The 27553-nt window shown below is 50.9% G+C and overlaps 10 protein-coding genes across 10 annotated transcripts; 4 read left to right on the top strand and 6 right to left on the bottom strand.

Moving 5' to 3' along the window:
* Positions 1 to 83: 83 nt before the first annotated feature.
* On the bottom strand, positions 84 to 3168 carry BDV17DRAFT_215799 (putative C6 finger domain protein). Its single transcript, XM_073755507.1, has 3 exons — positions 1930 to 3168; positions 1213 to 1615; positions 84 to 1161 (listed from the first exon to the last, which is right to left on the bottom strand). Exons 1-3 carry the CDS (start codon positions 2803 to 2805, stop codon positions 302 to 304), a joined length of 2139 nt encoding a protein of 712 aa, XP_073618975.1. The 5' UTR covers positions 2806 to 3168; the 3' UTR covers positions 84 to 301.
* A 547-nt stretch (positions 3169 to 3715) lies between these two features.
* On the bottom strand, positions 3716 to 5243 carry BDV17DRAFT_254986 (putative formin binding protein). Its single transcript, XM_073756865.1, has one exon. It carries the CDS (start codon positions 4796 to 4798, stop codon positions 3905 to 3907), a length of 894 nt encoding a protein of 297 aa, XP_073618974.1. The 5' UTR covers positions 4799 to 5243; the 3' UTR covers positions 3716 to 3904.
* A 20-nt stretch (positions 5244 to 5263) lies between these two features.
* Positions 5264 to 7340, bottom strand: BDV17DRAFT_254984 (putative tubulin-specific chaperone). Its single transcript, XM_073756864.1, has 4 exons — positions 7139 to 7340; positions 6617 to 7073; positions 6461 to 6551; positions 5264 to 6412 (listed from the first exon to the last, which is right to left on the bottom strand). The coding sequence occupies exons 1-4, from the start codon at positions 7329 to 7331 to the stop codon at positions 5306 to 5308; spliced, it is 1848 nt and encodes a 615-aa protein (XP_073618973.1). The 5' UTR covers positions 7332 to 7340; the 3' UTR covers positions 5264 to 5305.
* Positions 7341 to 7427: 87 nt separating this feature from the next.
* BDV17DRAFT_254982 (spliceosome assembly protein PRP11) lies at positions 7428 to 8462 on the top strand. Its single transcript, XM_073756863.1, has 2 exons — positions 7428 to 7529; positions 7584 to 8462. Exons 1-2 carry the CDS (start codon positions 7518 to 7520, stop codon positions 8283 to 8285), a joined length of 714 nt encoding a protein of 237 aa, XP_073618972.1. The 5' UTR covers positions 7428 to 7517; the 3' UTR covers positions 8286 to 8462.
* Positions 8454 to 11320, bottom strand: BDV17DRAFT_254979 (serine/threonine protein kinase CBK1). Its single transcript, XM_073756862.1, has 4 exons — positions 10342 to 11320; positions 9773 to 10276; positions 9242 to 9718; positions 8454 to 9192 (listed from the first exon to the last, which is right to left on the bottom strand). Exons 1-4 carry the CDS (start codon positions 10959 to 10961, stop codon positions 8880 to 8882), a joined length of 1914 nt encoding a protein of 637 aa, XP_073618971.1. The 5' UTR covers positions 10962 to 11320; the 3' UTR covers positions 8454 to 8879.
* On the bottom strand, positions 11321 to 14531 carry BDV17DRAFT_254977 (F-box protein). The gene is made up of 3 exons (XM_073756861.1): positions 13822 to 14531; positions 12415 to 13736; positions 11321 to 12365 (listed from the first exon to the last, which is right to left on the bottom strand). Exons 1-3 carry the CDS (start codon positions 13919 to 13921, stop codon positions 11904 to 11906), a joined length of 1884 nt encoding a protein of 627 aa, XP_073618970.1. The 5' UTR covers positions 13922 to 14531; the 3' UTR covers positions 11321 to 11903.
* Positions 14532 to 14569: 38 nt separating this feature from the next.
* Positions 14570 to 17491, top strand: atm1 (ATP-binding cassette Fe/S cluster precursor transporter ATM1). The gene is made up of 7 exons (XM_073756860.1): positions 14570 to 15123; positions 15183 to 15242; positions 15296 to 15410; positions 15466 to 15734; positions 15790 to 16836; positions 16894 to 17110; positions 17176 to 17491. The coding sequence occupies exons 1-7, from the start codon at positions 14761 to 14763 to the stop codon at positions 17274 to 17276; spliced, it is 2172 nt and encodes a 723-aa protein (XP_073618969.1). The 5' UTR covers positions 14570 to 14760; the 3' UTR covers positions 17277 to 17491.
* A 758-nt stretch (positions 17492 to 18249) lies between these two features.
* On the top strand, positions 18250 to 18566 carry BDV17DRAFT_288213 (uncharacterized protein; the record flags this gene model as incomplete). Its single annotated transcript, XM_073761345.1, has 2 exons — positions 18250 to 18277; positions 18367 to 18566. 2 exons carry the CDS (start codon positions 18250 to 18252, stop codon positions 18564 to 18566), a joined length of 228 nt encoding a protein of 75 aa, XP_073618968.1.
* A 758-nt stretch (positions 18567 to 19324) lies between these two features.
* On the bottom strand, positions 19325 to 25860 carry BDV17DRAFT_288212 (vacuolar protein 14 C-terminal Fig4p binding-domain-containing protein; the record flags this gene model as incomplete). Its single annotated transcript, XM_073761344.1, has 13 exons — positions 19325 to 19962; positions 20053 to 20132; positions 20182 to 20300; positions 20355 to 20459; positions 20513 to 21288; positions 21343 to 22024; positions 22080 to 22250; positions 22305 to 22467; positions 23226 to 24756; positions 24802 to 24925; positions 24974 to 25057; positions 25109 to 25752; positions 25833 to 25860. 13 exons carry the CDS (start codon positions 25858 to 25860, stop codon positions 19325 to 19327), a joined length of 5145 nt encoding a protein of 1714 aa, XP_073618967.1.
* Positions 25861 to 26019: 159 nt separating this feature from the next.
* BDV17DRAFT_215512 (putative mitochondrial carrier protein) lies at positions 26020 to 27460 on the top strand. Its single transcript, XM_073755504.1, has 4 exons — positions 26020 to 26241; positions 26290 to 26629; positions 26681 to 27014; positions 27065 to 27460. Exons 1-4 carry the CDS (start codon positions 26076 to 26078, stop codon positions 27137 to 27139), a joined length of 915 nt encoding a protein of 304 aa, XP_073618966.1. The 5' UTR covers positions 26020 to 26075; the 3' UTR covers positions 27140 to 27460.
* The last annotated feature ends 93 nt before the right edge of the window (positions 27461 to 27553 follow it).

Below are 27553 nucleotides of genomic sequence, written 5' to 3'. Positions count from 1 at the left end.
ATTTCCCAACTGAACAATTGAAGTAAACATAAACTCCTTGACCATGGACAAACATCTCCCATAGAAAATAAGAGGCCAAAATAAATGGGAGAATATGATATCGAGAATGGGATATATAAGCAAACTCCACAGGGCAAATGCACCCCGCCACCAACAGAAAAAGAGGCTGGGAGTAAGAGAAAGAAGGACGGTCTAGTCAAACGATCGTAACACAGTAAGCCAGCCCGCCAGCACGCCAGTTTTTTGTCATATTACAGGTAAGAAGATTCGTGAGCGAAAAGGGAGAAAGATCGATATCCCCTTATTCTCGTGAAACAAACCAGGATCGGACAACCATGCCACATAAGCGTTTGATAACCTGTGTTGTGCCCTTTCCGCCGGCTTCTTGTTCGAGGAACTTTTGCGCGACGTATAGCTTAGCACCGGCATCCTTCTCGTTCGTGGTGATGGGCTGGGGAAAGCTATGTGGGAAGTCGGCCCATCGTTGGCCCAAGTGGCGTGCAATAGCTATTGAATAGATGACATCTCGGTTCTCGTACGTATCCAGAAGCGTGCGGCAACGGCCGAGCGTGTCATCAATCTCTTTCGCAGCGCTGGCTTCATTGTCATGGAGAGTGAGGAAATGGCCAATGGCGCTCCAAAAGTCCAGCTGTCGCTGCATGAGTTGATCGGGTAACGATGGCGGGTCGGCAGCCGGTGCCCGAGTCGGGAACTGTGAAAGGGGATTCGAATCCAGGTGGTCGCCGGTGATCATGGCTTCGATCACGTCGAGTCGTTTGGAGGTGGCTAAGAGATCGTAATCTTGCTGGCTTCCGTTCGATACGTTCATCACATGCCGGCATAATGTCATTGTACTCCAGACAACAGATGCTTCAAAGCTTTCCAGTCGCGCAAGGACGTTAGAGTCGCTCAAGTTTCCGTTGAAGTCTTCAATCAGCGCAGAATACTCTGCCATTAATTGAGCATTCGCTAGCAGATGACGCAAGGCTTTTTCTGAAAACCATCGCGTCTCGAAGAACCGGTCAATGGCGGGGGCGTACGTAGCAAGGAACACGGCTTGGATTTCCTCGAGGCGATTGGGCGGGAGGGCGGTGATAGGGTGAGGAGGTGGAGGTGGGATGCCTCGTAGGGCGAGGAGATCGCTAATTTGAACTTGTTTCACTGGAAGTATGTCAGTATATTTCCACACAGCAGCCGGATTGTCAAACTTACACCTGAAGCTTGTCGGCTCCGAGTGTCCGGTTGTGGTTGTCGCGGGATTCACAGTCGGCTGCAAGCCCCCATCAACGACATTCTGCACGCTAGCCATATCTGGGGAGTTGTTTTGGTTGAGCGAAGGGTCAATGGATGAGTTGTATTCGTAGCGCTCGGTAGAAGTAGAGGGAGATTGCGAGGGATTGAAGGGTTGAGACGATGCAGGTACGTAGCCGGGAGGGGCAGCGGGGTATGACTGTTGAGCGGGAGAAGGCTCCTGCGGATTGACGACCAGCGATGGTTGAGGATTAGGAGCTGGCTGGATTGCAGAAGGAGTTGGTTGCTTGAAGACGGGGTCGTAACCTAAACATTCACGCTTGCTCTTGACGCAGTTGCGACAGACGGGGTGTCCTTCGTCACACTGTGTGGGGTATAGCCGTCAGCATTCAATTTCGGAGGAAACAATCAATGAAGAAATATTAAAAATCCCCAATCAATAAAACATGAAAGAAAAGATAAGTGGGCGGTGGGCAGCAAAAGTCGCGGTCGGGGGAGCGTCAACAAGCGAGCATCCATGGCGGGGTTTCTGGTGGTGGGCTGGACGCGAGCCGAAGATTTTTGGCCGCAAGCGAAACACAACGCAACTCCCCCCAGCCCCCCGCGCATTCACCTGGCGCCCATCTCTCCGTCCCTGCGTTTTACTACTCTCGCAAACAATAGACAATGTTTACGTACCTTTATCCGTCGCTTGCGACATGTTAGGCACCCGGTTTTCGTCCGCCGCTTGACCTCTTTCTTGTGCCTGCTCGATAGCATCTTGTTCGCATCGCCCTGCAGCTGATAATGCATCTGGCCTGAGTTCATCCCCATTTGCGAGGGGTACGCCGCCATGTACTGGCTGACGGCCATGGGAGGCATGGGCGACCCAATGGGCGCTTGGGGTATGTGCGAAGGCTGCCCTTGCATCGAAGGATTGTTAACAGGAGGGGAAGCACTTTGGTTGTTATTATACATATCGGGAGGCTGTTGCGACTGCTGATGTGGTTGCTGCTGCTGCATTTGTGGTTGCGGTTGTGTCGGCGCATTTTGATGAGGCGAATAATGATGTTGCGGGGGTTGCTGCTGGTCATACTGTTGATGTTGTTGACCGGGTTGCGGATGTACGCCGTTTGAAGGCGTCTGGTTCTGTGGCATGGAAGTAGACGAAGACCCCTGCTGCTCCGTAGACTGGTGATCATGTTCAGTTGTCCCGTTCTCCGCTACACTGTCGCCGGTGTCGTCCCCGTTGAACCTAGCAAAGAAGTTCGCGTCGGAACCATGCAGTTCATCCATTGCGGGTAGCGTGGTGTCTAACGGCGGTAATGAGGTATCAATTGGTGGTAGGGCCGGTATGGTCGAGTCCATTGGGGGCAACGCCGCATCCATAGCTGGGAGTGATTCGTCATGGGCCGGTAGAGTTTTGTCAATCGGAGGAAGCGAAACGTCGATATCATGATGCGATAGCTCGGTTGCATGCGAATCTGAAGGACCTGTAGGAATGTTATCGCCCGGCTCAGCAGCCGGTTGCGACGGCTCGCCCGAGGGCTGAGCCTGCTGTGGTGTATCGGCCATCAACCGCCAATGCTGTTCAATATGTCACCAGGCAAAAGCGGCGTCTCCGACTCGGACTCACGGCCCACGCGCAACCAGTGGGAGGAAAACGTCCAAGCTGAGGGTATACGTAGACAAGGTTTTACGCCGTTATGTTGAAGCCGTCCAGTTCCTAACCTTCAATGAAGCAGTTAGTGGCATGATTCCAGTACCAAGCATGTCAACCGGAAGCAATCGTAGAAAAGTAGCATGAAAAATGCGTAAAGTAAATTCCAGCCGCTCCAGCTGCCATCCTTGTCCAGGCGGAGAATTCTCGAGATCCTCAAGTCAAGCTGCGCATGGTCGTAGGCGCATCAACCATAAACCGCCCGAATGTCGAATATCCAATTTCCGATATACGAGGAAAACCCAGTCCCACCGTGAACTCGAGTTTCAGTACGTTTCAAGTGTATTAGCTTTGGACGCGACCGCAGAAACTTCCTTGACGCCGTAGTATGGAACATTCCCTGCTCAAAAACTTTTCCGGCTCAACTGCGGCATGATCGGGAATTTGACGGAGAAAATGACTTTTTGCAGTCCAGATATAGACGACATATGAACGACGAGCTGGAACGGCTGGAGAAAGGACAAGGCGTGGAGAGAAGGGACTGTATGTCGAAGTCGGGGAAGGGTCGGGGAGGCCGTTCGAGGCTCTTTTACTCACCACGTACTGGTCAGATAAGCGAAAAGAAGCGAGCCGAGAATAACTATGCCGCCCGAAATCTGTACTCAACACCAAACAGGCTCCGTATCGGGCGGGAAGGGAGGCGGACAGTTGTTGTTGCGACGAGGGATGTTGCGCGAACCCGACGGACTGAAGAGGAGGGAAGGTGAAGATTCAAAGATTTGGAGCTTGGGTTGTTCGAATTTCGGGACAAGAACGATCAACCTCCGCAGACCCAGACTGACTTCGGTGGCAACAATCAACAACCTCTATACACTTACTTGCCTGCAAAAATGGCATTTATTCTACGGATTACTTTTCCTTGTATTCATGTCATCGTTCACTCGTATCTACGAATGGTAATGGTCTAGACACTAGGTCGGCGACATCAGCCCATCTAGCATGGTCATTGGCTATTTATTTCCTCATGGCCTTTGGCTTGCGCTTCTTGAATACCACGCCTGAAGGTTCTTCCTCCTGAGCTGGCGCCTCAATACCGGGGCCCTCCTCCTTGACTTCTTCCGTCTTGTCCTCCTTCCCGTCAGTCGTATCTTTTCCTTCTGCCGTCCCAGAATCCTTCTTCTTCACCTCCTTCGTAGACGCCAGCAACGCATCCAAGTCCTCGTCCGGCTCATCCTTCGCACCAGGATACCGCCGCGTCCTCGACCCCCAACCCTGGCTAACAAACCTCTCCGCCTCCTTCTTCGCCTCCTCCTCTTCCTCATCTATATCCGCCCCGGCTTTCCGCTTCCGCACCCCAAGCGTACCCTGTTTCTCCTCCCCCTCTTCCCCCTCCGGCCTTACCACCGTCTCAGAAACCGTTTCCCAGTCCCCCGCAAGCGCCATATCCCCCCTGTACGCCTCCGGAATAGCAACGCCCATCTCCGCAAGCTGCGCCATCTGTCTCTTCCGCTCTTCTACCGAGGCCGGTCGCATAGGCGCAGGCGCCGCTGCCGCTGCCGGTGTATTCTTCTTCCATGACTGACTCTGACTCTGAGTATTGCCGCCGCCACCCGTAACAGACGACTTTAACCGCTCGACCTCGTCCTTTGCGCGCTGCGAATCTCGCTGTGATCGCTCGTTGTCGCGGTGGATTTCGCGGAGGAAGCGCTTGAGATTGCTTTGGTGTTTTGCTGTCGCTTCGTGCTGTGTCTTTTCGAAGGCTGTGTCGCGGATGTAGATCTTGCATTGCTTGCACCAGAATTTCGGCTGCGGCGTGAGATGTGTTAGAGATGTGCTTCTGAGTTGGTCGGATGAGAGGCTGGAACGGAGGTTTGTTGCACTCACGGCTGATTTCCAGTACTCTGCCATCGGTGGAGAGTTTGCTCTTTTTATCTTCTGTAATATCAATTTATGCTTGACTAGAGAACGGATTGCTGTGGTTTTGCGACAACGAATGAGTAGTTGGGTGTTATTTGCGATGTGCAGGGAGTCTGGAGAGCTCTGGACTCCGCGGCTATTAGATCTGAGTTCCTAATTCGGTTCCGGATGCTCGCCGCTTTAAAGGTCACTTGTATTGTGGCCGACTTTATGCAAAGCTGCTGCTCTTTCATTGCTGTGCGTATTTGTTTTGTCTAAAGAATAAATTTAATATAAGAGGACAGTGGCGCTTAACTATAAGACTCAGATGTTCTGTTGCTTTGATTTCAGATATACATGTAGTCGGAGGGATGGGCGCCAAAATATATATCTGCGTCAGACTCCGATATCCCTGAATGCTTTGCGAACCTCCATTTTTTTTTTTTTTTTTTTTTTTGATACTTTGTAGTCATAACTCATAAGTCATTCACTATTTGCTTATATGAAGCTCCCATACCATCAGCGAGATGTAACTTCAACCCTCACCCTAGCCTCTCCAAGGTCCGGCTGAAACCAGAACCCGATATCTTTAGTCGTGTCAACGAGTTCAACCTCCCGCTTGACGAACTTGGCAGCGTCAACAGTACCCTGCATATTTCCGCCAGTGGCATGTTGATCACTTTCGTCCTCGCTATCCCATTCATCTTCAATGTCCATATTCTCCTTGCTGACCGGGTCAAGTTCGTCGGTTTCCCAGATCAGGCGAAACTCGAATGGGGTGAGGTTGAAGAGACGGGAGACTATTGCTTTAACTTGGTATGTATCGTAGGAACGAGGTATCTCCTTTACTCTCACTGCGTCGGCTTCATTTGATTCGAAGTCTCTTTGGTTCTGGCTTAGACGGAAGACCATGCGCACTAATCGCGCAGCAACAGAGCGTGGGTTAATCAAGGTATCTGCCTCGGCTGTCTTCGAAGCTCGAGTGATGAGCGGTTCACCGTAAATCTTGCAGAGTTCGTTGTATCGAGGGTGTGATTTGAGAATATCTGACTCTGCAGTCTCCGGGGACGCTGATAGCTCCTTTCCTATTAGCGATAGGTAGTAGAGCTCTCCATTGCTGCGGTCCTTCGCAGAGATCGTACTGTAGTTGAGCACTTGGAGATTGGATAGCCGCGATAAGGTTAACATGTATGCTTCTTCCACTGTCATGGGCTTCTCGGGCATGTCGGTGACGGATGACGGTGCCACCGGTTGGTTGAAGAGAGCATTGCCAGACACTCGGAGGTTTTGCAATCCTGGGAAGACTTTAGGAAGACTGTTGATGAATAGCCATGAATCAATCTTGTTTCGAGATAGATCGACTGATTGGAGACTTGGTGAAAACTGGAAATATTCGCCTTCAGAGCCAGGCGCAAATATCGTATCGATGCAGTTGCCGCGTAATGATAGGTGTTTGAGATTTCGGAGCAATTTTAATGTCTTGATAGAAGACAACGAGGCAATGTCGTTGTTCTCGAGAACCAATGTGGTCAGGTTATTGGATATTGGAGTTGGGGCCGTAGCGATCTGGTTCGCTGAAGCAGAAAGCCAGGTCAGTGATGGGAACTGAGCGGCCGCCTCTGATACCTACGCAAGTCAGCCAGGCACTATCAGTTCATAGAGGCTGAAACACACCTGCTCCCAGGGTAGTAGCGTGTCATCCAGATGAAGCTCCTCCACACCATCCAAGTGTAAACCCTCCTCGACATTCCCGAACCGGTTCCCACTACACACACCAGTCAGCACCTCTCTCCTCTATGTGCTCACACAGAGCCAAACATGGTTACGCACCTCAACCTCAAAAGCCTCAACCGCTTCAGCGGCTCACAAATATCAGCAACATCCCTCCATCTCGTCAACACATTCACACTAAGATCAAGCTCCACGATCTTGGGGCAAGTCCGCTCAATCTCGGCGCGCGCTTTCTCGATCTCCTCACGACCAGTACTAGACTCCAGCTCTTGCGAATGCGAGTTCAAATGCGGAAGTACACCCGTAACACGCAACCCATCCAAAAGCACAATCTTCAACTCCTCAAGCTCAGCAAGCTGCCTCCGAATCTTGTCGAAGCCAACCTCCTCAGCAATCTTGCTCTTGAACTTAATCGGCTTCTCCTTACCCTTCCCCGCATCTGCACGAGCCTGGTCATTCGCGTACTTCTCTCGAAGCGCCTCTAGGAAGCTACGCGGTTTATCTGCTGGGCGGGAAGGCCGCACGAATGAGCCTGCCGTGGGGTGCGTTCTTGAGCCTGGGATGTATTAGCAACCTTAACGTCTTAAAGACACCAAGCGGTGAAGTTAGGGAGTACAGTACATGTAAAATACCTCACCCCCTGATGCTGCCCTGAGTGCTTCCCCCGCGTGGGATCATCCCATTCGACTCCAAGCCATTCCCCGGTGGTGCCCTCGACTTTGCCCACATAGCGGATGGTGCATAGGTTGCCGTCATAGGAGCGCCGTTGGTTTACCAGCGGGTGGGATTGTGGGTTGCTTGGAGTTTCATTCATTTTGCCATATGAGTCATACTATCATCAAATTTATATAGAGCTCTGAACATTGATGCTCACGCAGTCCCTCCAATCGCAGCGCAGATCATCCGCTTATGTAATCTCCAATTCGAATTTCCGCTGAGCTTCATATCACCGGCCTCCGCTCCAACATAACTTCCCCGACGAGAACTCTTCGCATCCAAGATGGATTACCAGGTGCGTTATACTTAATACATTTTACTCAAGAACCTAGGTACTAACACCACCCAGAACCGCGCCGGCTCCAAATTCGGCGGCGGCGGCGTGGCCTCCCAATCCGCCACAAACGCCGACAGACGTGAAAGACTGCGCAAACTTGCCCTCGAAACCATCGACTTGGACAAAGACCCATACTTCTTCAAGAACCACGTCGGCAGCTTCGAATGCCGGCTGTGCCTAACAGTCCACCAAAACGACGGCTCGTACCTCGCACACACACAGGGCCGAAAACACCAGACGAATCTCGCGCGGCGCGCGGCGCGCGAACAGCGGGAGGGGAAAAATGCCGACCCGAATAATCTCCCCGGCGCCATGGGCGTGCAGGTCAAGAAGCAGACGATTAAGATTGGGCGGCCGGGGTACAAGATTACGAAGATTCGGGATCCGCTGACGCGGCAGTTGGGGTTGTTATTCCAGTTGCAGTATCAGGAGATTACGCCTGGTGTGAAGCCGCGCGTGAGGTTTATGAGTGCGTTCGAGCAGAAGGTTGAGGAGCCGCCAGACAAGAGCTTTCAGTATTTGGTTGTTGCGGCGGAGCCGTATCAGACTTGTGGGTTTAAGTTGCAGGCAAGGGAGATTGATAGACGGGAGGGGAGGTATTGGACGTGGTTTGATGAGGATAGTAAGGAGTTTTGGGTGCAGATTATGTTTAAGACGGAGCGCGAGGAGCGGTTTAGTGGGGTGCCTGGGCTGGCGCCTATGGGGGCTGCTTGAGGTTACCTTGTTGCTGTTGTTTGAATATGGGCTGGGAGTTGTTTCGCATTCGTTTCTCGACTTGGGTGCTCGGTGGGCGTTCTAGAGTCTTAATGAAAACATCTGGGATTACTCCATTGCGATGCAATATCATATACTAAAGGTTCTACTTCTACTGCTGGGATGAACTTGTCTTCTAGTCCGTTGATTCATATGTCCATATATGCTCATACCATCTTTCCTAACGGGTAAAATATCCATTCAGGATATGTGCTGTAAGGGTAGTCTGGAGACGTTTGCGGCCGCCAGCAGAAGCACGTAGAAGCAGTTCAGGTGACAGGTACGAGAGCACATAGCAAGTATCGACTTGCGACTCAATGCAGAACATCCAAGGAGAGCGAAATGAAGAACATGAAAAGAAGATGCTCATGTGCCCAGTAACATGATGTATGCGCTATATGCTTGATAGAAAAACCAATCGACATGGTCTAATTTGACCGACGCAAGAACCCATGTGAACCATTGGAGAGCCATCACGCAAGCCCGCCCGCTTTCAAAACTTTCCAAAGATACCCATCATTGATTCGTTCAAAAATTCGGACATTGGTTCTATGTTCAACTGGCCTGGAAGGCGTTGAATGCTTTGTATGTGTAACCGATGAAAGGCAGGCTCATCTCGGCTTCTTGCTCGTCCGGCATGGCGCGTGCTTGAGCACGGTGGATGGCACTTGTGTCCTCCTGAGGAATTTCATCGATCGGGAAGTATGAAACATCGATATTTGAGCTCAGTCTTGGCTCGAATGGAGCGCGGATCTTACGTAGCTGTTCCCAGACTACTCCGCGGAAGAAAGGGTGGTTCTTGATCTGAGTAGCGCCTCCGTATTGGCCGCCTTCGTTACCGATACGATGTTCGGCATCACACAGGAAGCTGTTATACTGTTAGATATGCTATTTCCGAACGGGGCTGACATCCATACCTTCTAATCAATCCCTCGGATTCATGGGACAAGGTTAGCTCCTCTGGGAAATATAGGCAATCTCTCCAGTTCACGATCTTGCGGTAGGTATCGGTTGTGTCCTCGGCGCAGAATGGAGGCCAGCCCACGAGACATTCGAACATGATAGCGCCGACAGACCACCAATCGCAAAGGTAAGTGTAACCTTGGCCGTTGAAGATCTCGGGTGCGATATAGTCAGGCGTTCCAACTGTTGAGTAGGCCATCGCTCTGCGGGACTTTCTCCAGGTGTTGATTTGTCCACGGTTTGACACCGTCAAGTTGATCGCATCGTTGAAGTATCCGGAGTTGCGGTTCTTATCCTTCGATGTGGAGTTCTTCAATAGGTTCTGATAGTATGAGTTGTCGTGAGTTTTCTTGCCTCCGGTAGAAAGACCGAAGTCAGTCAGCTTGACGTGACCACCGCGATCGAGAAGAATGTTATCAGGTTTGATATCACTATAATATAGTGTTAATTTTCGCGCTAGTAAATTTCAGTGTTGAAATCCTCACCGATGAAGGAAGCCCAGCTTGTGAACCGCCTCGATAGCCATCACAATTTCCGCCATGTAGAAGCGGGTGATATCTTCAGAAAAGATCTCATACTTGATCAGCATCGTCATCAAGTCACCACCAGGTAAGAACTCCATGAGGAGGTACAGATAGGCGGTATCCTGGAATGAAGCATGAAGCTTGACGAGCCATGGGTTGTCCTTTGAATCAGCCAAGATATCACGTTCAGCACGAACGTGAGCAAGTTGATCCTTCTTGAACATCTCTGTCTTGATGAGCGACTTAAGCGCATAGATCTTGCCGTCTGTCTTCCTCTGCACGAGCTTCACCTCACCAAAGGCACCCTTTCCGATGATCTTGATTGTCTGGAAGTTGGCAGGTGTTTCTCGGGTTCGAAGGAATCGGAGGAATGTAGACTCTCTTTTTCCAACCGTTTCCGCCTCCTTCACCTTCGCGTCCTGCGCAACACTAGGCTCACGGATCATCTTGTCGAGCTCGGCCGAACTGTTCAAATGCCCGAATTAGCAAAGCCGATTCAATAATTAAGCCATTTTATTGTAATTACTCACCGCATGTTGCGATCACGCGCACGCTCAATGTTCTCATGGAAGAATACATTGACCAACTCCTTTGCAGCTTTTCCACGCTTGTGAATGTTCTCTGAAAACCGCTCGGGGTAGCGCTGGAGCTCCTCGTTTTCGGCAGGTGTTCGAGGGCTGCGAGGAACGGGAGGGGCCAAGTGACTAGGCTGCTGCTGTTGTCCGGGGGCCGTGTTACCAGCAGTACGGGGCCTCTGGCCAGGCGAGGCGGCGCGGTTGAAGAATCCCGCTCGGTTAGCGTTGAGGTCTTGATTAGAGAACTGCTGTATCAGGCCATTGGTTCCATCGTTGGGGTTGACGCCGTATTGCATTCGAGTCTGATAGGCGGGCTGAGGGGACTGCAGGTTGGGCTGGCCGTAATGGGGCTGGGCGTAGGCGACCTGTTGAGCATATTGGTTTGGCATGAAATATCCCTGACCATATCCACCATTCTGAGCTTCCATATAGTCCTGAGGGCTCTGGTTCTGATAGATCGGCTGAGGGAACGCGGAGGGCGTGGTGGGATACGCGCGATTGTTTGCTGCGGCGGGATTGAACGCACGTTCATTGTAGCCGAAGTTCAGGTGGGGGCGATTGTTGTTGGGATCCATCTTGAAAGAGCGCCTTCCAGACTGCCAGGATCGGACAGAAGGCGAGTTGGGAGATGAAGGGGAAGGAAGGAGTTGGAGGAGGTGTAAAGGGGGAGGGGAAGAAGGTTCGTGGGAAGAAGCGGTGGCTTCAGGAGAGAGGAGACAAGGGAGTGAGCGAGCGTGGATTGAGGGGAAGCGACAGTGTTACTTGTGGAGTGTTGGAGGGCTGGCGACTGGACCAGACGCTCGTGGAGATCAATAATCAGGAGGCAACTGAGTAGTGATCACCAACCGAGCAGTCAGTCAGTCAATGATAAGGAGGCAGGAAAAGCAAATCCGCCAGCAACAATAATTCTCCAGAGCCCAGGATCAGAAAGTCCAGTCGCACTTGGGTGTTCGGAAGCGGAGCTGGTGCTTGGTACAGGACTAGGTACGGGAGACCGCTAGAGCCAACCGTGCCGTCTACTCTTTACACTGTTCCATTCCCGAACCGCAGTTTGCTGAGATGTCCCTTGCCTCAGCTTCTTGTACTACTCTGCTGACATCCCACATACAGACAAAGCAAATCACTGACTAGAGGGAAATTAGACTAGTTGTTTTCAATATTTAAAGAACGAACCGTCGCTTAAATACTGCTCAAGAGCTTGTCAGGCTGACGGCCCATGAACCAGACCCTCAACATCCGGACCCCAAGGCACCACCTTATGCGAGATGATGCCCATGTTTTTGAAGCCCCTGGTTTCCTGAGATTTGGTCTTGATCAGTTCTCTTCTCTCTGAGCATGCACGCGTTCATGTATTACTTACCTGGGCCGCGTAGAGCCCCGTGGGTATGGTTCCCGGTGTCATCTTGAGAACTGTGTACGTTTCACATCCACAGAAGCTGCACGAGAGAACATAGGTCTTCTTCCAGTTTGTCGTTATCTATGCATGTTAGCGTGTTGACTGACAGAAATGATATGAGTCATCGACCTACCCTAAGCCCACTGACGTTTCCGGGGCCACATTCAACTGTCTCAACCTCAACTTTCTCGATAAATTCTCCTCCGGGGCCGTCGATGTTGATTGAAACGTAGTCAAGTCCCGACTGGTATTGGGAAAGCATTCGTTGCGGACAACGCGTCTCATCCAGCTTGTAGTTAAATCCGATATTCACCAAACGACCGTAGCTAATAATGACGGACACGCGTATCAGATACTGAAGATCGAGACCATCAGGGCCTCCAAATAGGCTGCATATCACAGGCCGAAATCCTTCGACACTCGAGTCTATGTCGCCGAAGATAGAACATTCATTTAGCTCTGCATTGGAATCAGGGATTTCCGGAAACCACAGAAGATTGTTCAATATCATGTCTCGCTGTTTCTGTTTTCTGGAAACTCCCAGGCTTCGACCCCAAGCAGAGATGTAGACCAACTTGTAGCCCTAGGAGAGAAGTCAACATTCGAGCGCTAATTATGGTGCAACATCTTACATCAAATCCTGCCGACAAAGCAACAAGTCGTTCAGTGAAGACAAGGCGTCTCGTTTTCGCGCCGCTGTCTGGACATCCAAGCCATGGTGATAAAGAACCCCCCATTCCATGAACAATCTGGAGTGCGTGAATTCCGCGCGATCCAATGGAGGCGACGAACCCGTTCAGCGAATCGATCTCGACGTAGGTTGTTCTCTGAGGAGCAGTAATATAACCTAAACGAATAGCTTTATCGTTCCTGCCATGCACGAACTGAATCCCGGTAACGTACGTGGTTTCCCCTTCCTTGGTAATGGTAACCCCGAGCCTGTGGACGTCAGACGGTACCTGCGTCTCTTGTGGGACGACTAACAGACCCGATCCTCTCTTTCTCAAGTCGCTTCCAACAATGAGGTCTCCATAAACTTCCGCCCTCTGCCAATTCGATAGTCTTCGTGTAATGGCCATATGAGTAGATGAGTCTGCGGAAGAGAAGACAAGTTTCTCCAAGAGTAATTCCACCAAACGCCAGATTCTTTGTCTGTTTTTCAATCCAGGGTATGTTTCAGAAATATTCGTTGTTCTTCGGTAGACCCAGAGCCAGTCACGAGGTAAATGTTCTTCGAAAGCTTCAAAAAGGAAGCCCCGCTCAAGATGAGCTCTGAACCTGGAAGCCCAAAACACCTGGCTGTAGAATAGCTGAGTGAAGGCTCTTGATATGGATCGAAGTTCGAGCACTGTGGTTATCGGTAGATACGACGATATTTCCTCCACCACTTCCAGAGGCAATCTGGAGAAACAATCACTGCTAAGCCATCGGTGTTGGGTCACTGCCGGGAAGTCGAACGCCCTAGGCTGTGGCGAAGTGGTCCTCAGCAGATCATAGACCGTTGATGCAAATGGGCTTCGGATGCACTCTGGCATCAACGCCACCAACGGTCGTTCATCTCGAAAACGCCTTTCTTGCCATGGCCAGCGTGTGCCTGCATCTGCCCAGTGTGAGGTAGAAAAGCTGATCAAGCCCAGGTACATGTGATCCCAAGTGTAGCAGCACAACTGCTTATTGGCCTGGTCCCTTGGAGCCGAGCCGAAAATCTCAAACAACCTGCATAGTGGTATAGGCCACGGGTGGGCTCTCCGTTCAAGAAGGCACCAACATGCACTATGAAGGACAAATCCAAATCGACCGTCAGTCTCTTGAAATATCGGGATTTTGATCCAGGTTCCGTCGCGTCCGTCAAGGCTCTTGGGATCTAGTAGAGGGACTCTGAAGACTGCTTCATCGCCTACACTTCGTCGAACTCCGACATCCGAGATGTAGACCCCAGCTCTAGTGCGGTAAACTTTGACATTTTAGTAAATGGCTTTTCCAATAGACGTCGCTTGGATGGCAATTGAGAGAGAAAAAGAGAGAGAGAGAGAGCTCACCCATTCTGTATGACCGAAGCCAAGGGTCTCTCCGGCTGCCCTCTCGATCTATAACAAGACCACAGACGATGCAACGGACTTCGGCCCTCCATTGCAACATTGCGGGGACTAATGTTGGACAAGTGTAGGTTTGCCGGTAGAGGATTGGAGCTTCTGCTTATCGATGAGAAGTGATCATTGTGCCTCCAAGATTGCTTTGGGGCGAGCCTCGACCAGAATTTCCCGTTTTAGAAAGAGGGCACGGTGGCCGGTGCCGGCTCGCTCCTTCCTTGTCAACACTGGCAGCAGCGGATATAACGGGCATACTGAGCTCATCCTGGCATCCAGCTTGCTGATCCTGCCGTCGTGGAAAAAGATAGTGTGATATTTTCTGCTGAGACGACCAACACGGCCAGGCCTGGGCATGTTCCTCGCTTTGATGCTGACCCCAAAGTGAGAACAACTGGATCAGCGAAGTTTCGAGTCCCATTCTCAATCTGAGGTACAGAAACAGGCCAGAGAAGTTTAAGATGTCTAGCGAAGGGGCTTTTGAGCTGTTGGATGTGGGCGCGATGTCTCTCGAGCTGCCGTGGAGCTCGGGTCCTCAAATTGCATCATCGCCGGGACAATTGCAACAGAAGAGATCACAACATTTTCACGCTGACCTTCTGACATCTTTTTCTCGATCCACCCCCACGGACGAACTCAATCTAGTCGTGAGGTGAACAAGCAATTGCTTCCAAGGTTTCTAGTGTCCGCATTTCCTGGCCGGTGTTCTAATCCGGAGGTCCTCAATAGTCCGCCGCCTCATCATCTCCGCTTGCCTTTTCCCCTCCGAACCCGGCGCTCCGCAACGCGCAGGCAGCCGAAGCCAACGAAACTCCCAATTACGTCGACAATGCTTCCTTGAGCAAAACGCGAACCGGAATAGCGAGTGCCAGAACACAATCCACCGGCGAGATGCTGCGTCAAGCAGCTCGATCGCCCTGCTGGCGCGCCCCGGCGTGGTTCATCGCCCACCATCCCGCCTTGCCGCGATCGAGACCTGCAGCTCCGATAGCTACATTCCCCAACACTCAACTCAGGACTGTTTCCGTCAACAACCAGACAGACGGAAAGTCGCCATCCGATAAGAAGGCAGCCGTACCTGAACCCTCCGCGTCCTCTTCATCCATTCAACCAGCCGCTCCGAACGCACAAAATACGCAAAATGCCGCACCTGTACAAAAGAACCTGCTTAATGAAGGCAAGATGGCCAATAAAGAACAGAGAAAGGCGGATTGGGCTATTATGAAGGAAATGGCAAAATACCTCTGGCCAAAGGTGAAGCGCTACAAGGCTCGGCTTATTGTCTACGCCATTCGCTAACCGGCAACATACAGGGTGACTGGGGAACCAAGCTGCGCGTGGGAACCGCTTTGTCGTTGCTCATCGGATCGAAGGTCAGGAAGCATGATTCGTCGGCATCAACTGACGCTGACTATATGATCGGCAGGTTCTGAATGTTGAAGTCCCTTTTTACTTTAAAAGCATCGTCGACTCTATGAACATTGATTTCGCGGCCGTTGGCGGAACTGCTTATACGGTAGCGGGGTCAATGATTATTGCTTGTGAGTGGAAGCATCCAAATCAAGAGGGCTGCAAGTAACTAACCCGAGTTCGTAGATGGTGTTACAAGGATCGGAGCTACTCTCTTCCAAGAACTTCGAAATGCTGTTTTCGCAAGTGTAGCTCAGAAGGCAATCCGAAAAGTTGCGCGGAATGTTTTTGAGCATTTGCTACGCCTGGATCTCAACTTTCACCTCTCACGACAGACCGGAGGTTTGACAAGGGCCATTGACCGAGGAACGAAGGGTATCAGCTTTCTTCTGACATCAATGGTCTTTCACATTGTACCCACTGCTCTGGAGATCTCCCTCGTCTGCGGCATTCTGGTATGGTAGCTTCGCACAATAAGCCTACTTCTATCATGTCTAACGGATGTAACAGACGCATCAGTATGGCATCAAATTCGCGGCGATTACTGCCACGACCATGCTAGCGTATTCTGCATTCACAATAACAACGACCGCCTGGAGAACCAAGTTCAGAAGGCAAGCCAACGCAGCAGACAACAAGGGGGCCACGGTTGCCGTAGACTCTTTGATCAACTATGAAGCCGTGAAATACTTCAACAATGAGAAGTTTGAGGTTGCGCGTTACGACAAGGCCCTGAAAGCCTATGAGGACGCTTCGATCAAGGTCACAACGTCCTTGGCTTTTCTCAACTCCGGTCAGAACATGATCTTCTCGACTGCACTTGCTGGCATGATGTATCTTGCCGCCGACGGAGTTGCTGCTGGTCAGCTAACTGTGGGTGATCTGGTCATGGTCAACCAACTTGTCTTCCAATTGTCAGTGCCGCTGAACTTCTTGGGTTCTGTCTACCGCGAACTGCGCCAGTCACTGCTCGATATGGAGACATTGTTCAACCTGCAGAAAGTCAATGTGAACATTCAAGAGCGGCCTGATGCCAAGCCGTTGAGTCTTCAACAGGGTGGCCAGATTCGCTTCGAGAACGTGACCTTTGGATACCACCCTGAACGTCCCATCCTGAAGAACGCTAGCTTTACAATTCCTGCTGGACAGAAATTTGCTATAGTTGGACCCAGCGGTTGCGGAAAGTCCACCATTCTCAGGCTCCTTTTCCGATACTATGACGTCCAAGAAGGCCGGATCTTGGTTGATGGCCAGGATATTCGCGACGTCACTTTAGAAAGCTTGCGAAAAGCGATTGGTGTTGTTCCGCAAGATACGCCGTTATTCAACGAATCCATTGAGCACAACATCCGCTATGGAAGGCTGGAAGCTTCCGATGAGGAGGTCCGCAATGCTGCGCGACGGGCACACATCCATGAGCTTGTCGAGAAACTCCCAGAGGGCTACCAAACAGCTGTCGGCGAGCGTGGAATGATGATCTCGGGTGGAGAAAAGCAACGGCTGGCTATCTCCCGATTGCTCCTGAAAGATCCACAGTTGCTCTTCTTTGACGAAGCAGTAAGTCCTTTGTCTGGGGCAGAGCTAAATGACCAATGACTAACTTGCGCTTTTTAGACCTCTGCGCTCGATACATACACTGAGCAAGCCCTGCTGCAGAATATCAACAGCATCTTGAAAGAAAAGAAGCGAACGAGTGTGTTTGTGGCACATCGTCTGCGAACGATCTATGACTGCGACCAGATCCTGGTGCTGAAAGACGGACACGTAGCGGAATTGGGATCCCACCGCGAACTTCTGGATTTGGAAGGCATCTATGCCGAGCTTTGGAATGGTAAGAACCCCGGCGGGTGAGCTATTTTCTGGAGTATAAAGAAGGCCGACTGACGTGCTCCACAGCGCAAGAACTGTCACTGGCGCAAGACCCGGAATTCGAACGCAACAGTGAGCTGGAGGGAGAGACGACGGGGGAGGTTAAGGATATGGCACCGAGAAAATAATAGATCCTAGAGCTAGACAATTTGTTATCTCAGATGTTACTCCATGGAACGGTGGTGCATGGTGCGACTGCAATTAATATCTGGAGAGAGAACGGCCCCCTGGCTAGACCACGTTGAGGCTAGCAGGGTCGCACTCCCACGTTATGGCCCCACTCCTGCTTCTTTCTCGAATCTCGACTCGACCCGGCTGTCTGTCAACCACGGACTGCACTGACTGTTCCATTCCACCATCGCTCGTTATCTCTCCCACAACATCACGGCCCGTCGGCACCTCACTCTCTCACCTCGCTCTTTAATAAACATATTTCCTTTCATCTCTCTTTCTTCACCTCTTTCAGATACTCTCGCACTCTTAGCACTATCAATAACGTTCCTGTGGCTGCCAACACTCGCAATCGGCTCGTCTGGACGCACAATACTCGCAACACGCTAGAACAAGCCGTCCACCTGCGCCCCAGGCACGCTATCGAGTCCAGTTCGCCTGTTCAACCGTCTTTCTTCACTAGTTTAGCCGGTTAGTTTCTTGTCTCGTTTGCTTGGGGCCTTGGACTCTTGGAGTTTGGAGCGACCCCGTCCCACTCCGTTTCGATCCTTCCAGTCCCTGCGCTTCCCATCTCCGTTCCTCTTCTCAAATTCGCTCGTCCTCCTAACTAGAATTTTCTTCAGATTACGACTGCGCTTTACTTCACTCCAAGCAAGCTCGATTGACCTACCGGAAAATATACCACTGCATTGGACTGGTACGTGACCGTCCCTATCAGCTGTCTCCACCCCCGGCCTTGCGCTTCGGGCGTCAGCGGAGTATCCGGTTTCAGGATTGAAGGCCCATCTGCTAACCACTTCAACGCTGCTTAGGATATAACTCGTTCGCAAATACAATTCTACCATCGACCACCTGCCGCTATCGAACCGTCTCTTTGACAGCAACCGCGTCGCGCTCAGGAATTCGGAAAGGGCAAATACTTATTACACAATGGGTCTCATCGAGAAGCTACAAGCCAGTATGTCACTACTCTGAATCTGTCTCAAGCGGCTGCGGAACCCCACCAAACAGTCCCAACAGCACAGAGCTAACACTCGATCAACGCAGAGCTGGAGCTGTACCGGTTAGAGCAACGATACGCCCGCCGCAAGCACCGAAGCACATTCACAGAAGTCCAGTACGTTGACGGAGAATACGTCTACGGAAACAGCTCGAACTGCTCGTCGGGAACAGTCTCGAAGCAATCCACCGGATCTCATTGGAAAGTCCCTACTTGGGGTTCCTCGTCGAGCGATCGATCCCGGTGATTCGATTCCAACCCAACCTGACTTTCTTCATTTGTGACGATGTACCCTCCTCGTTATGTCCCACGTGGAGCCCGCCATGATGCCTTTCACCTTGTCTTTACTCTTCGACCTTGACGAGAGCCTCACGCCTGCGATTACTCCTTCGACTTAAGCTTCGACAAAATGTTGGTTCAGCCAAAAGCTTGCTTGCTCTATTCGCCGGGTTTGACCCTCTTGGCTTCGCCCCCGACGCCATTCTATGATTCTTGTATATCTTTCGCATCCTCCTGGGTTACCGTTCTTCCAGTCTCTCGGATTCTCTCCTGGTGAACAATCCTGAATCTGATTCGCACATCTATATATACATATCCCTCAATCTGTTTGATCTGCATGGGAAACCATTTAGCGACTTTTGGGCGCCTTCTTTCTATCACTTTTCCTCTATTATGTTATATTTACTGTATATACGCTTTCTACCTTTTTGAAGCGTGGCAGCATACCGTGTTATGATGTGAGCTTGAGCAAATACATACCAGTTTATAGCTCAACTTTGCGTGCTTACTACCGCATACCTAATGTATCTCTGCCTACGAAACACATTGCGCTCATCGACAATACCCGCGCTGTTAATCTCAAAGACAGCAAGTCGTACAGTCACAATACAGGAGATACATTATAACCTCCATAGACCTGCATACCATACAAAGCCTCGTAAATACATCCCACCCCATTCATCAACCGCCCACCCACTTCACGCCATGACTTGTTAGCTGCAGCTGTTACCGCTTATTATTCTTCCCCCCAATCCTCAACCGCCCCAAATTCGGCAACCCCGATTTCTGCCTTTGCGGACCAAGAATCCCGCCCTTCCCAGTACCAGCAGCTCCAGACCCCGCCCCATCACCGGCGGCCGGAGACGCGCGCCCGCCCACGCCCCCGAACCCCGACCGCGGCGGATCAGGAAGATTCTTATCCCTATTCCGGAGAGTATCAGCGCCCGACAGCGGCGGACCAAGTCCCATTCCCAGGGCCGGAGAATCCGCAGCCCCAGCACCAGCACCGGCACCATCGAAAAGCCGCTGCTGCATCTGAGACCGCTGACTCGCGCGCGTGCGTTCCTGGACGGCCTTGAATTTCTCAAGCAGGTCGACCCACCTGATGGAGGCGGCGTTGTCGTCGCGGGATTTTAGGCGCGTGCTGCTGCGGTCGTAGGGTGTTGAGGAGGGGCCGGAAGAGGTTGATGAGGAGAGCGAGGGGATGCGCGGGCCCGTGTGCAGGAGGCCGATGTTGCTTACGCTGTTCAGGCGGTTTTTGAGGGCCGCGAAGGCGGAGCTTTGGGGGAGGAGCATGAGGACGCCGTAGAGGCATTTGTAGAGATAGGGGTAGCGTTCTGGTTCGAGGAGTTGGAGGCGGAGGTCTAGGTTTTGGGTTTGGGTTAGTTTGGTTTGGTTGGTATGGACATGGGGGTTGAGATAGGGAGTGGAGGAGTGTGGTTGATTGAGCGTACAGGTGAAAACTGGGGATTCTAGGAGCTGGACGAGTTTGTCGATTTGGATTAACATGTTGATGGTCATTTCGAGCTCGGCGCTGGGGGGATGTTAGCTGCTTGGAGTCGCTTTATGGTAGCTTCACTCACAAAACTTGAAGAAGATTGTATGCCTGCTCATAAGCCTGCGCGAGCAGGCATAGGGAGAAGGTTGAAACAGCGTTGTGGCACCACGACCTAAACAGAGCGACAAAGAATGTCTGACCCTCCTATTGACTATGATCAGTCTTAATTTTCAAAGATATGTCGTCGACTGGTCTTACCCTTGAGTCTAAGTTCCGCAATCGCTTTCTGAGTTCTGACAGCTCTGGCGCGGTGATAAGGTTATTATTAAGGTTCTGTACCATGATACTGGCAAACTCGATATCCTACAGGAACACCAAATTAGCAAAATAGCATGTGCATGAGGAATACAACTTACGTCTTCCTTCTCGAGACAGTCGGCAAGAGTCCGATAGATGCGTTCTGGACTCAAGTTCAAGCATAGCTGCCGAATGATGAGGTTTCCTCGGACCTCAAGCAGGTTCCTATCGGTGGAGAACAGCTGGAGCAGATTCACCATGAACGATTTGAAATAGCCGTCCTCGCTGTTCCTCGATATTTGCGAAAGAAGTTGGAGATCCTTGGTGACGACAGTCTCCGACGTATCGGATAATGTCTTCAGAAGTGCGGGGAATATTCCATCATTAAATGCCGCCACTTTCTTGGGGGCCTTGCGATGAAGCATGATGAGCCAAGAGAGCGCCGCTATCCGGGTAGTCTCATATTCACTCAAGAATTGCAGAGTGAGAGAGGTAACGGCCGAGCCGTAATCAAGATCCGGAGACGGCGAAGGGGCAGCGGACATGACGCTGTTCCGAGGTGAAGCCCTCTTGGAGTCCGTACCCAATACATCGGGCCTACTGGTGGGTGTGGACGCTCGTCTCTCGACAAGCTCTTTCGTCGTTGATGGGGGTAATTTGGAGGCCATGGTCTGTCGCGAGTCCTCCGAAGTGTCCTCCGACAGCGTCAAACTGAAGATATATTCCAGCAAGGACGTGTTGACCCGGCTTGCAATCTCTTTCACAGTCGGGGAGCTGCTGGAAAGCGTTGGCAGGACTTGGTCAAGAAGACGCGGGACGAAAGGAAGAATGTCCTCGGGACTTATCTCAAAAAAGCTATCAATCCATCGCAATGCAGTTAATTGCATCTCCTCATCTATATTCAGTGTGAACAAGTAACTTGACAAATGAGGCTGTTGAAGATACTTACCGTATGAGGTATCGACGAAGCCCACAAGAATATCCAGGATTTTTGGATAGTCGATCTGGACATCTTGCCCCGGGATCCAGTCACCATCAGTGTTCAACCCTTCCTCTTCTTCAACGGCGAATTCAGCCTCGGAATCCTCAATTGCGGGATCATTACTTTCAGTGTCAATGGCGATTGTAGGGTCTGTGGCAAGGCTCGTGTTGTCGCTGTTGACTGATCGCCGATTGTCGCTCCCTTGTCCTTTGCGACTCTCTGCTAACCCCTTCTTGAGTCGAGCAATCCTCTTGATCTCGGCCAAGAATCTGTCAAGGAGACCTTGTGTAGCGACATTGACATCTCTATTTGAATCGCCCAGGAACTTGATCAACCCCGCTATGAACTCTGGCAAATAAGAGACCAGCTCTAAATCCGGGATCGTATCCAACAGAGTCAACCACGACACCAAGAACGTCCGCGTGAATGCGCTGAGTACATGTATTCTCTCTTTGAGCAGCGGTATGAACTTTGGAAGCGAGAACGCAGTCGGAAGATCGTCTACCAAGCCATTGGGATCGGTGGACTGTTTTTCAGATAATTGTAAAACGGACACGTGATGGGCGGCCGACTCGGAAACGATGTCTTTCACAAGTCGATCAAGCAGTTCGGCTCCGTTTTTCACAGACAGTTCAGAGTCTGAAGCTAGCTGCGCTTATGTTAATAAAGGCCTACCCCGGATGTTCAAAATCTGAGGAATGTACCTTGCTCAGCGCATCGAATATCTCGTTGAAAAACAACAATATCTCCCCTTTCGCGACCTTCGCAATGTTGTACATACTCTCGCAAGCGTAGTATCTGACCCTGGCATCTTGATCTGAGAAGCAGGCGAGTACCGGCGGCACGATCTCTTTGAGGTAAGGAGCAACCCCCTCCTACAGTCCAAGTCTCAGCATTCATATTATAACCCAGTGTATCCATAAACTCACAGATCCCAAGGCTATTGAAGCCGCAGCAAGTCCTATCAGCCCGCCATTTCTGGCATGAGGCTGATGGACCGCGTAGGCGTAGTCGTGACATAGCTGGTCGACAATCTTCTGAATGACTTCATGATCTCCTCTGAAAGCAGAATCCCGAACGACTTTCTCGAGTCTGCGTGTTTAACAAAATAATTAGCAACCATAATCCGCACGAGGCTTCATGAGATAAGAGCTTGGGTTTGTCGCAAAACTGTCGGGTGTACGTACTCTAGGGCCCCCTGCTTCCTCCGATCATAAAGCTTGTCATTCAGCAACCGCTGAATTGAGTGATCCATCTCTCAGACAACCATGAGCTGCAGCGGTCAACCTCTAGGCGACTATCTTCATGGTGGAATCCTCGTCGGAGTCTGGGCGGTGAGCTGAGGGTGCCAACAGGCGTCTCGAGCCGTAATTGAAAGGGCAGGGGGGTGGAAGGTGTTGAACCTCGATGGTGAGCGAAAAATCTCGAGGCGTTACTTTCGGGAAAACAAACAAAGAGCTAGCCAAAGCCAGTTGCAAGGCGCTGTCGCGTTGTCAGAAAGCCATGTGGGGAGGAACGGTGAAGATGCGTTGGCAGGGAATCTTTGAAGTGGAGTGACGTAGGGGAAGCTCCAAGCGGCTCGACCACTCTAAACTCATGCGACCTCCGCACTTGTCTCCGAAGCACGAGCATAGACATCAAAAGCGCAATAAAGAAGGTTAATTATCAAAATTTCGATAGCTACATGCTCCAATAAGTCGCTAATCAAGTATCTCATAATAATCAAGTCGAGAACTCCTAGACTTAACAAAAAGCAAAGCTGAGCCTTGTTCCAAAAGTCGATGCCGCCGTAAATACTCCAATAATGACGGGACAATAGCCCGAATCGCTCTATTCAATGACTGATATACTGAAAGACCGCCGAGACGTCTCGTTCTTGAGTCTCCTGCCGAATGAGAAGGTCTTGAATCTGGTTGAGTTGCCCTTTCTCTCCAGTGTTAACAAAATGGTTCCAGGAACTGGTGTCGCCATAGAGCATAGCCGGCGCCTTAATATACTGGGTCCCATCAGGTCTGCATCGTTTGCACTTGAACGTGTCGTGCGTGTCGCTCGTCGTTTCTGGCTTGAACTGGAACAGTTCACGAAGTGAATCAAGTGAAAAGTGCCGCTCAACGTCCTCAGCGGAGTCTACCACACAGGAGGAAAGAGACTGCTTGTGCGACTGACGCTGGAATATCTTCTCTTCGATCGAGCCTGTCGCAATGAAACGGTAGACAAAGCAGTCTTTCTTCTGGCCATCACGCCAGACCCGCGCGAGTGCCTGTTGATCAGCGGCCGGGTTCCAGTCGGGGTCGAACAGCACTAAGCGATTAGCACCGATCAAATTCAGACCACACCCACCAGCTTTACTGCTGAGAAGGAATATGAATTCTTCACCATTGGGGTCATTAAACTTGTCGACCAGCTTTTGTCGTTTCTTGACGTTCATTGTACCATCCAACCTGAGACAGCCGTACGCTCGGGACCTGCAAAGCTTCTCGAGAACATCAAGCGTTTGTGTGTAGTTGCTGATAAGGACGATCTTGTCGTTCGTGTCCTGGCGTATCCGGGCCAGCATCCGGTCGAGGACCATCATTTTCCCCGAATACCAGGACCTGATGTCTCTATCCCGACCTCTTGCTTCGACAGGAACATAGTCGTCGGGGAATGTGTGCTCGCATCCCGGAAGATCCGTAGAGAGGTTAAGCAAATCCGGATGATTGCAGAGTTTTTTCAAGATACCAATGGCTTTCAGAGGCTGACTTCCCTTGCCCCTGAGAAGACTCTTGATCTCGGGACTGTCAATGAAATGCTTGTAAAGACCAAGCTGAAATTCTGAAAGGTTGCAGAAGACGACATGCTCATACTTGACCGGCAAGTACTTCGAAAGAATGTCGTTTGTCCGTCGAATGATGTACTTGTTAACGATACCGGAGAGCTCGGCTAGACGTTCGTCGCCTTTCTTTCGATCTTCCTCCGTGCCTGCTGCGTCTCTTCCTCGGAGGATGGGTAATTCGAATCTCTTTCGGAATTCGTTTTGTGAGCCTAGTAAGTCTGGGTTTGCAAAATTCAGAAGAGCGAAGTATTCTGAGAGATCATTTTGGATAGGCGTTCCGGACAAGATCACCCTTCGCTGCACATTCAGACTGTTGAGGGCTGTCCAGGTCAAGCTCTCTTTGTTCTTCAGCCGATGGCCTTCGTCGCATAGAAGGAGCCCAATTGGACTATCCTTCAGTGTGTCAACGTACATCCGTAAGGTCTCGTAAGAAACAATGAGAACTGGTCTGACAATGGAACGACCAGATGAGATTGCCCATTGCTTCAACTGAGTTGTAAGTTCCGTCTTCGAGGCTTTACCGTCCACTGCGAAAGGAGTGATGGTGCCCTGGCCAAGCCATTTTCCTGTCTTGATCAGTAATTGTGATTAAGCGCAAGTTGTTTGCTTACCAAGTTCATTGGCCCAATTTCCTACCAGACTTGACGGGCAGGCAATGATGCACTTCTGTATAGTGGTTTTTCCAGCCTCGGGTGACTGCTTCAGAAGTGTCCACATCAATGAGATACATTGGAGCTGAAACTGTAAGTCTCATGAATCGAATCAAGAAACGGCGAGACCTACCGTCTTTCCTAATCCCATTCCATCCGCCATGATGCAACCATTGGCATTTTTATCGATCATTCCCGTAGTGCAGCGATAAAGAAACTGTACTGGTCAGTTGACAAACCTGCTTTCGGAAGCGTGCACAAGGCTCACCTTAACTCCCTCCACCTGATGTGGACGTAAAATCTTTGCCAGTCTGGGGTCAATCACAACCGGAACCTTTGGTCGCTCTTCCACCTTCTTTTTCAGCCCAAGTATGTCCGCCAAGCTTTTATGTACCAAAGGCTCGTCCAGCTTTGATTCCTTATCCGCGCCATCGTCATCTTTCTTCGCCGGTTTGGCCTCATCAATGTCATCAACAGTCGGGTCATACAGGACAATCGCAAATTCTCCACTCGGGTCATGCAAAGGCTTAACCACAAATGTAGCACCCTGCCTCATTCCCAAAGTGGGCGCGGGTCGAGAGCTGTCATATCCGCCCGCCGTCTTGTTGACCAAGGGCACTTTGAACTTTTGTTTGAATGTGAGCTCCTTGTCCTTCGCTTTGAAGACAGGAAATCGGTTGACATCGCGGGTAGCAAGCGCCAGGCGGTCCTCGTTCGTATATGGCTTCACGCTGTTGTCGTCAACATTACCATCTGCCCCAGCATAGTTGACTTTTCTTCGCTTTCGAGCCGGTTTATCTGAAGCCCTTGTCGGTGTAGCTGAACCAGGGCACTTGAAAGGTTTCGCGAGGCGGTCGAGGGAATTGGGTGTGGCGCTGACGCGCGATGTTAAGGAAGGTGTAACATCGCCGCCTTGGTTCGAGGGTCGCGGGCGATACCTGCGTGTATCAGCGTCTACTCTTGAATCACGGTACAATAGTTCATAAGCTCACATTTATCTTTGTCAACCACTTTGCTCATCGACCGTTGCTGGATGCTGTTGTCTGAGGATCGTTTGCCTCTCGGCGGTGCACGCGTTGTTGCCTTGGCCGCGCCAGGCAACCCGAACGCCAAAGTGTCGCGCGGTCACGTGTTGATAAGCGCTCCGATAAGCCTGAAGTCCCCCGCAATGCAAAGTAGATCTGCTCCCACCTTGCTTCCCTCCAATAGTCCCTGCGGGTTGAGTGACCTGATCCATGTCAGCAGACTTCTGGGCTGGCTATATCAGCGGAGCCCTTGGTATAATAATTGGAAACCCTCTTGACCTCATCAAAGTACGGTTACAAGCAAACAGCTCTGCACCCGGCTCTGCAGGACCTCGGCAATTCACCCGCTTCGAGAGCACTACTTCCCTTGTACGAGGTATGTTGAGATTTGTGTAAACATGGCCCAATGTTGACATTTTCCCAGGCGCCGCGGCTCCAATACTTGGTTATGGAGCTCTCAACGCTTTACTGTTTGTATCATACAACCGGTCGTTGATGCTCTTGGATAACAGCCTCACTGATCCTACGAATCCTGAGAATTGTGCTTTATATAAACTGTGGCTTGCCGGAGCCTTAGGGGGGATCGCTAGCTGGACTGTATCTTCCCCTACAGAGTTTATCAAGTGCCGAGCACAGCTTGATGCTCGTCACGGAGTGTCATCCTGGACTGTCGCGAGGGACATCGTCCGGAGTCGGGGTTGGAGAGGGTTATATTTCGCTGGCGGAATAACCTGTGCTAGAGACTCTATAGGTTACGGCTTCTAGTATGTATGTTCTCTCCTTTTACATTGAGCTTTGTCTAATCAAAATGAAAGCTTCTGGTCCTACGAATACTGCAAGAGGTTGATGTCCTCCTACGGTTATGAAGATGCAAATGGCCTTCCTCTGAATGTGCTTCTCTGCGGAGGCATCGCTGGGGTTGTTACATGGGCTTCTGTTTTTCCACTCGACGTGATCAAAACACGACTACAAGCGAATACGATTGACGCTTATGCAGAAGCTCGTCCACTATTACGATCACAAGCCAACCGACCAGCAATGAACTCCTTCGAGCTAGCAAGGGAAGTGTATCGGACGGAAGGCTTCAAGGCCTTCTACCGTGGTCTAGGTGTATGCAGCCTGCGTGCCTTTATCGTGAATGCAGCCCAGGTATGTTCATTCCACGTCTCCTTGTCAAGTTGTTTGCTAATCTCAACCAGTGGGCGACGTATGAGTGGCTTATGAGGTATTTCCAGAATCCGACATGGAACGGGCCGCTCAAAGATATATCATAGATCCTTGCAACTTGGAGGTGTCATTTTGGCTGATAGACCATGAAGCTCAATGCATATTATCCATCAATTAACAATTATGCTCCCAGATCCTCATCTCGGTTGAGAGCTATATGTATGTATATATACTATATATATTGCATGGGCACCCTCGGCTATCTGACGGCAAGGATAACGGGCAACGAAGAAGCCGAACAACATCACCCTAGGATATACACGCATTGCGAAACGACGGCTTGACAGATACTAGGATATTGGTGCTTGTCGGACATCTGAGAGTTAAGACTACGATCTGCTACATGTTGCGTACCCGCTTCAACAGGGGACAAAAGAACAACTAAATGATAACGATCGTAAACTCATGATATTTTAGTTCTCGGGGATAGGTATGGCATGACTATAACGGTTCCCGGTGAA

The sequence above is a fragment of the Aspergillus undulatus genome (assembly GCF_047715775.1).
Source record: "Aspergillus undulatus strain CBS 261.88 unplaced genomic scaffold BDV17scaffold_7, whole genome shotgun sequence".
Taxonomy (NCBI): Eukaryota; Fungi; Ascomycota; class Eurotiomycetes; order Eurotiales; family Aspergillaceae; genus Aspergillus; species Aspergillus undulatus.
Note: the sequence above shows the minus strand (reverse complement) of the source record. Positions and strands in the feature narration are given on the sequence as shown.

What these genes read in the sequence shown, in the direction of transcription:
- BDV17DRAFT_254977 (XM_073756861.1), bottom strand. Translation starts at nt 13,921, where the DNA reads ATGTTGCAATGGAGGGCCGAAGTCCGTTGCATCGTCTGTGGTCTTGTT. An exon ending in GCTTCGGTCATACAGAATGG is followed by an intron (nt 13,737 to 13,821) that starts GTGAGCTCTCTC and finishes AAAATGTCAAAG; the next exon opens with TTTACCGCACTAGAGCTGGG. An exon ending in CTTTGTCGGCAGGATTTGAT is followed by an intron (nt 12,366 to 12,414) that starts GTAAGATGTTGC and finishes CTTCTCTCCTAG; the next exon opens with GGCTACAAGTTGGTCTACAT.
- BDV17DRAFT_254979 (XM_073756862.1), bottom strand. Translation starts at nt 10,961, where the DNA reads ATGGATCCCAACAACAATCGCCCCCACCTGAACTTCGGCTACAATGAA. An exon ending in AAGCTGGGCTTCCTTCATCG is followed by an intron (nt 9,719 to 9,772) that starts GTGAGGATTTCA and finishes ACTATATTATAG; the next exon opens with TGATATCAAACCTGATAACA. An exon ending in TCCGAGGGATTGATTAGAAG is followed by an intron (nt 9,193 to 9,241) that starts GTATGGATGTCA and finishes ACAGTATAACAG; the next exon opens with CTTCCTGTGTGATGCCGAAC.
- BDV17DRAFT_254984 (XM_073756864.1), bottom strand. Translation starts at nt 7,331, where the DNA reads ATGAATGAAACTCCAAGCAACCCACAATCCCACCCGCTGGTAAACCAA. An exon ending in GGGGGTGAGGTATTTTACAT is followed by an intron (nt 7,074 to 7,138) that starts GTACTGTACTCC and finishes AATACATCCCAG; the next exon opens with GCTCAAGAACGCACCCCACG. An exon ending in CGCTACTACCCTGGGAGCAG is followed by an intron (nt 6,413 to 6,460) that starts GTGTGTTTCAGC and finishes TGACTTGCGTAG; the next exon opens with GTATCAGAGGCGGCCGCTCA.
- BDV17DRAFT_215799 (XM_073755507.1), bottom strand. Translation starts at nt 2,805, where the DNA reads ATGGCCGATACACCACAGCAGGCTCAGCCCTCGGGCGAGCCGTCGCAA. An exon ending in GTCGCAAGCGACGGATAAAG is followed by an intron (nt 1,616 to 1,929) that starts GTACGTAAACAT and finishes TACCCCACACAG; the next exon opens with TGTGACGAAGGACACCCCGT. An exon ending in GGAGCCGACAAGCTTCAGGT is followed by an intron (nt 1,162 to 1,212) that starts GTAAGTTTGACA and finishes ACATACTTCCAG; the next exon opens with TGAAACAAGTTCAAATTAGC.
- BDV17DRAFT_254986 (XM_073756865.1), bottom strand. Translation starts at nt 4,798, where the DNA reads ATGGCAGAGTACTGGAAATCAGCCGTGAGTGCAACAAACCTCCGTTCC.
- BDV17DRAFT_215512 (XM_073755504.1), top strand. Translation starts at nt 26,076, where the DNA reads ATGTCAGCAGACTTCTGGGCTGGCTATATCAGCGGAGCCCTTGGTATA. An exon ending in CACTACTTCCCTTGTACGAG is followed by an intron (nt 26,242 to 26,289) that starts GTATGTTGAGAT and finishes ACATTTTCCCAG; the next exon opens with GCGCCGCGGCTCCAATACTT. An exon ending in TTATCGTGAATGCAGCCCAG is followed by an intron (nt 27,015 to 27,064) that starts GTATGTTCATTC and finishes AATCTCAACCAG; the next exon opens with TGGGCGACGTATGAGTGGCT.
- atm1 (XM_073756860.1), top strand. Translation starts at nt 14,761, where the DNA reads ATGCTGCGTCAAGCAGCTCGATCGCCCTGCTGGCGCGCCCCGGCGTGG. An exon ending in CGTTGCTCATCGGATCGAAG is followed by an intron (nt 15,243 to 15,295) that starts GTCAGGAAGCAT and finishes TATGATCGGCAG; the next exon opens with GTTCTGAATGTTGAAGTCCC. An exon ending in TGCTCTTCTTTGACGAAGCA is followed by an intron (nt 16,837 to 16,893) that starts GTAAGTCCTTTG and finishes TGCGCTTTTTAG; the next exon opens with ACCTCTGCGCTCGATACATA.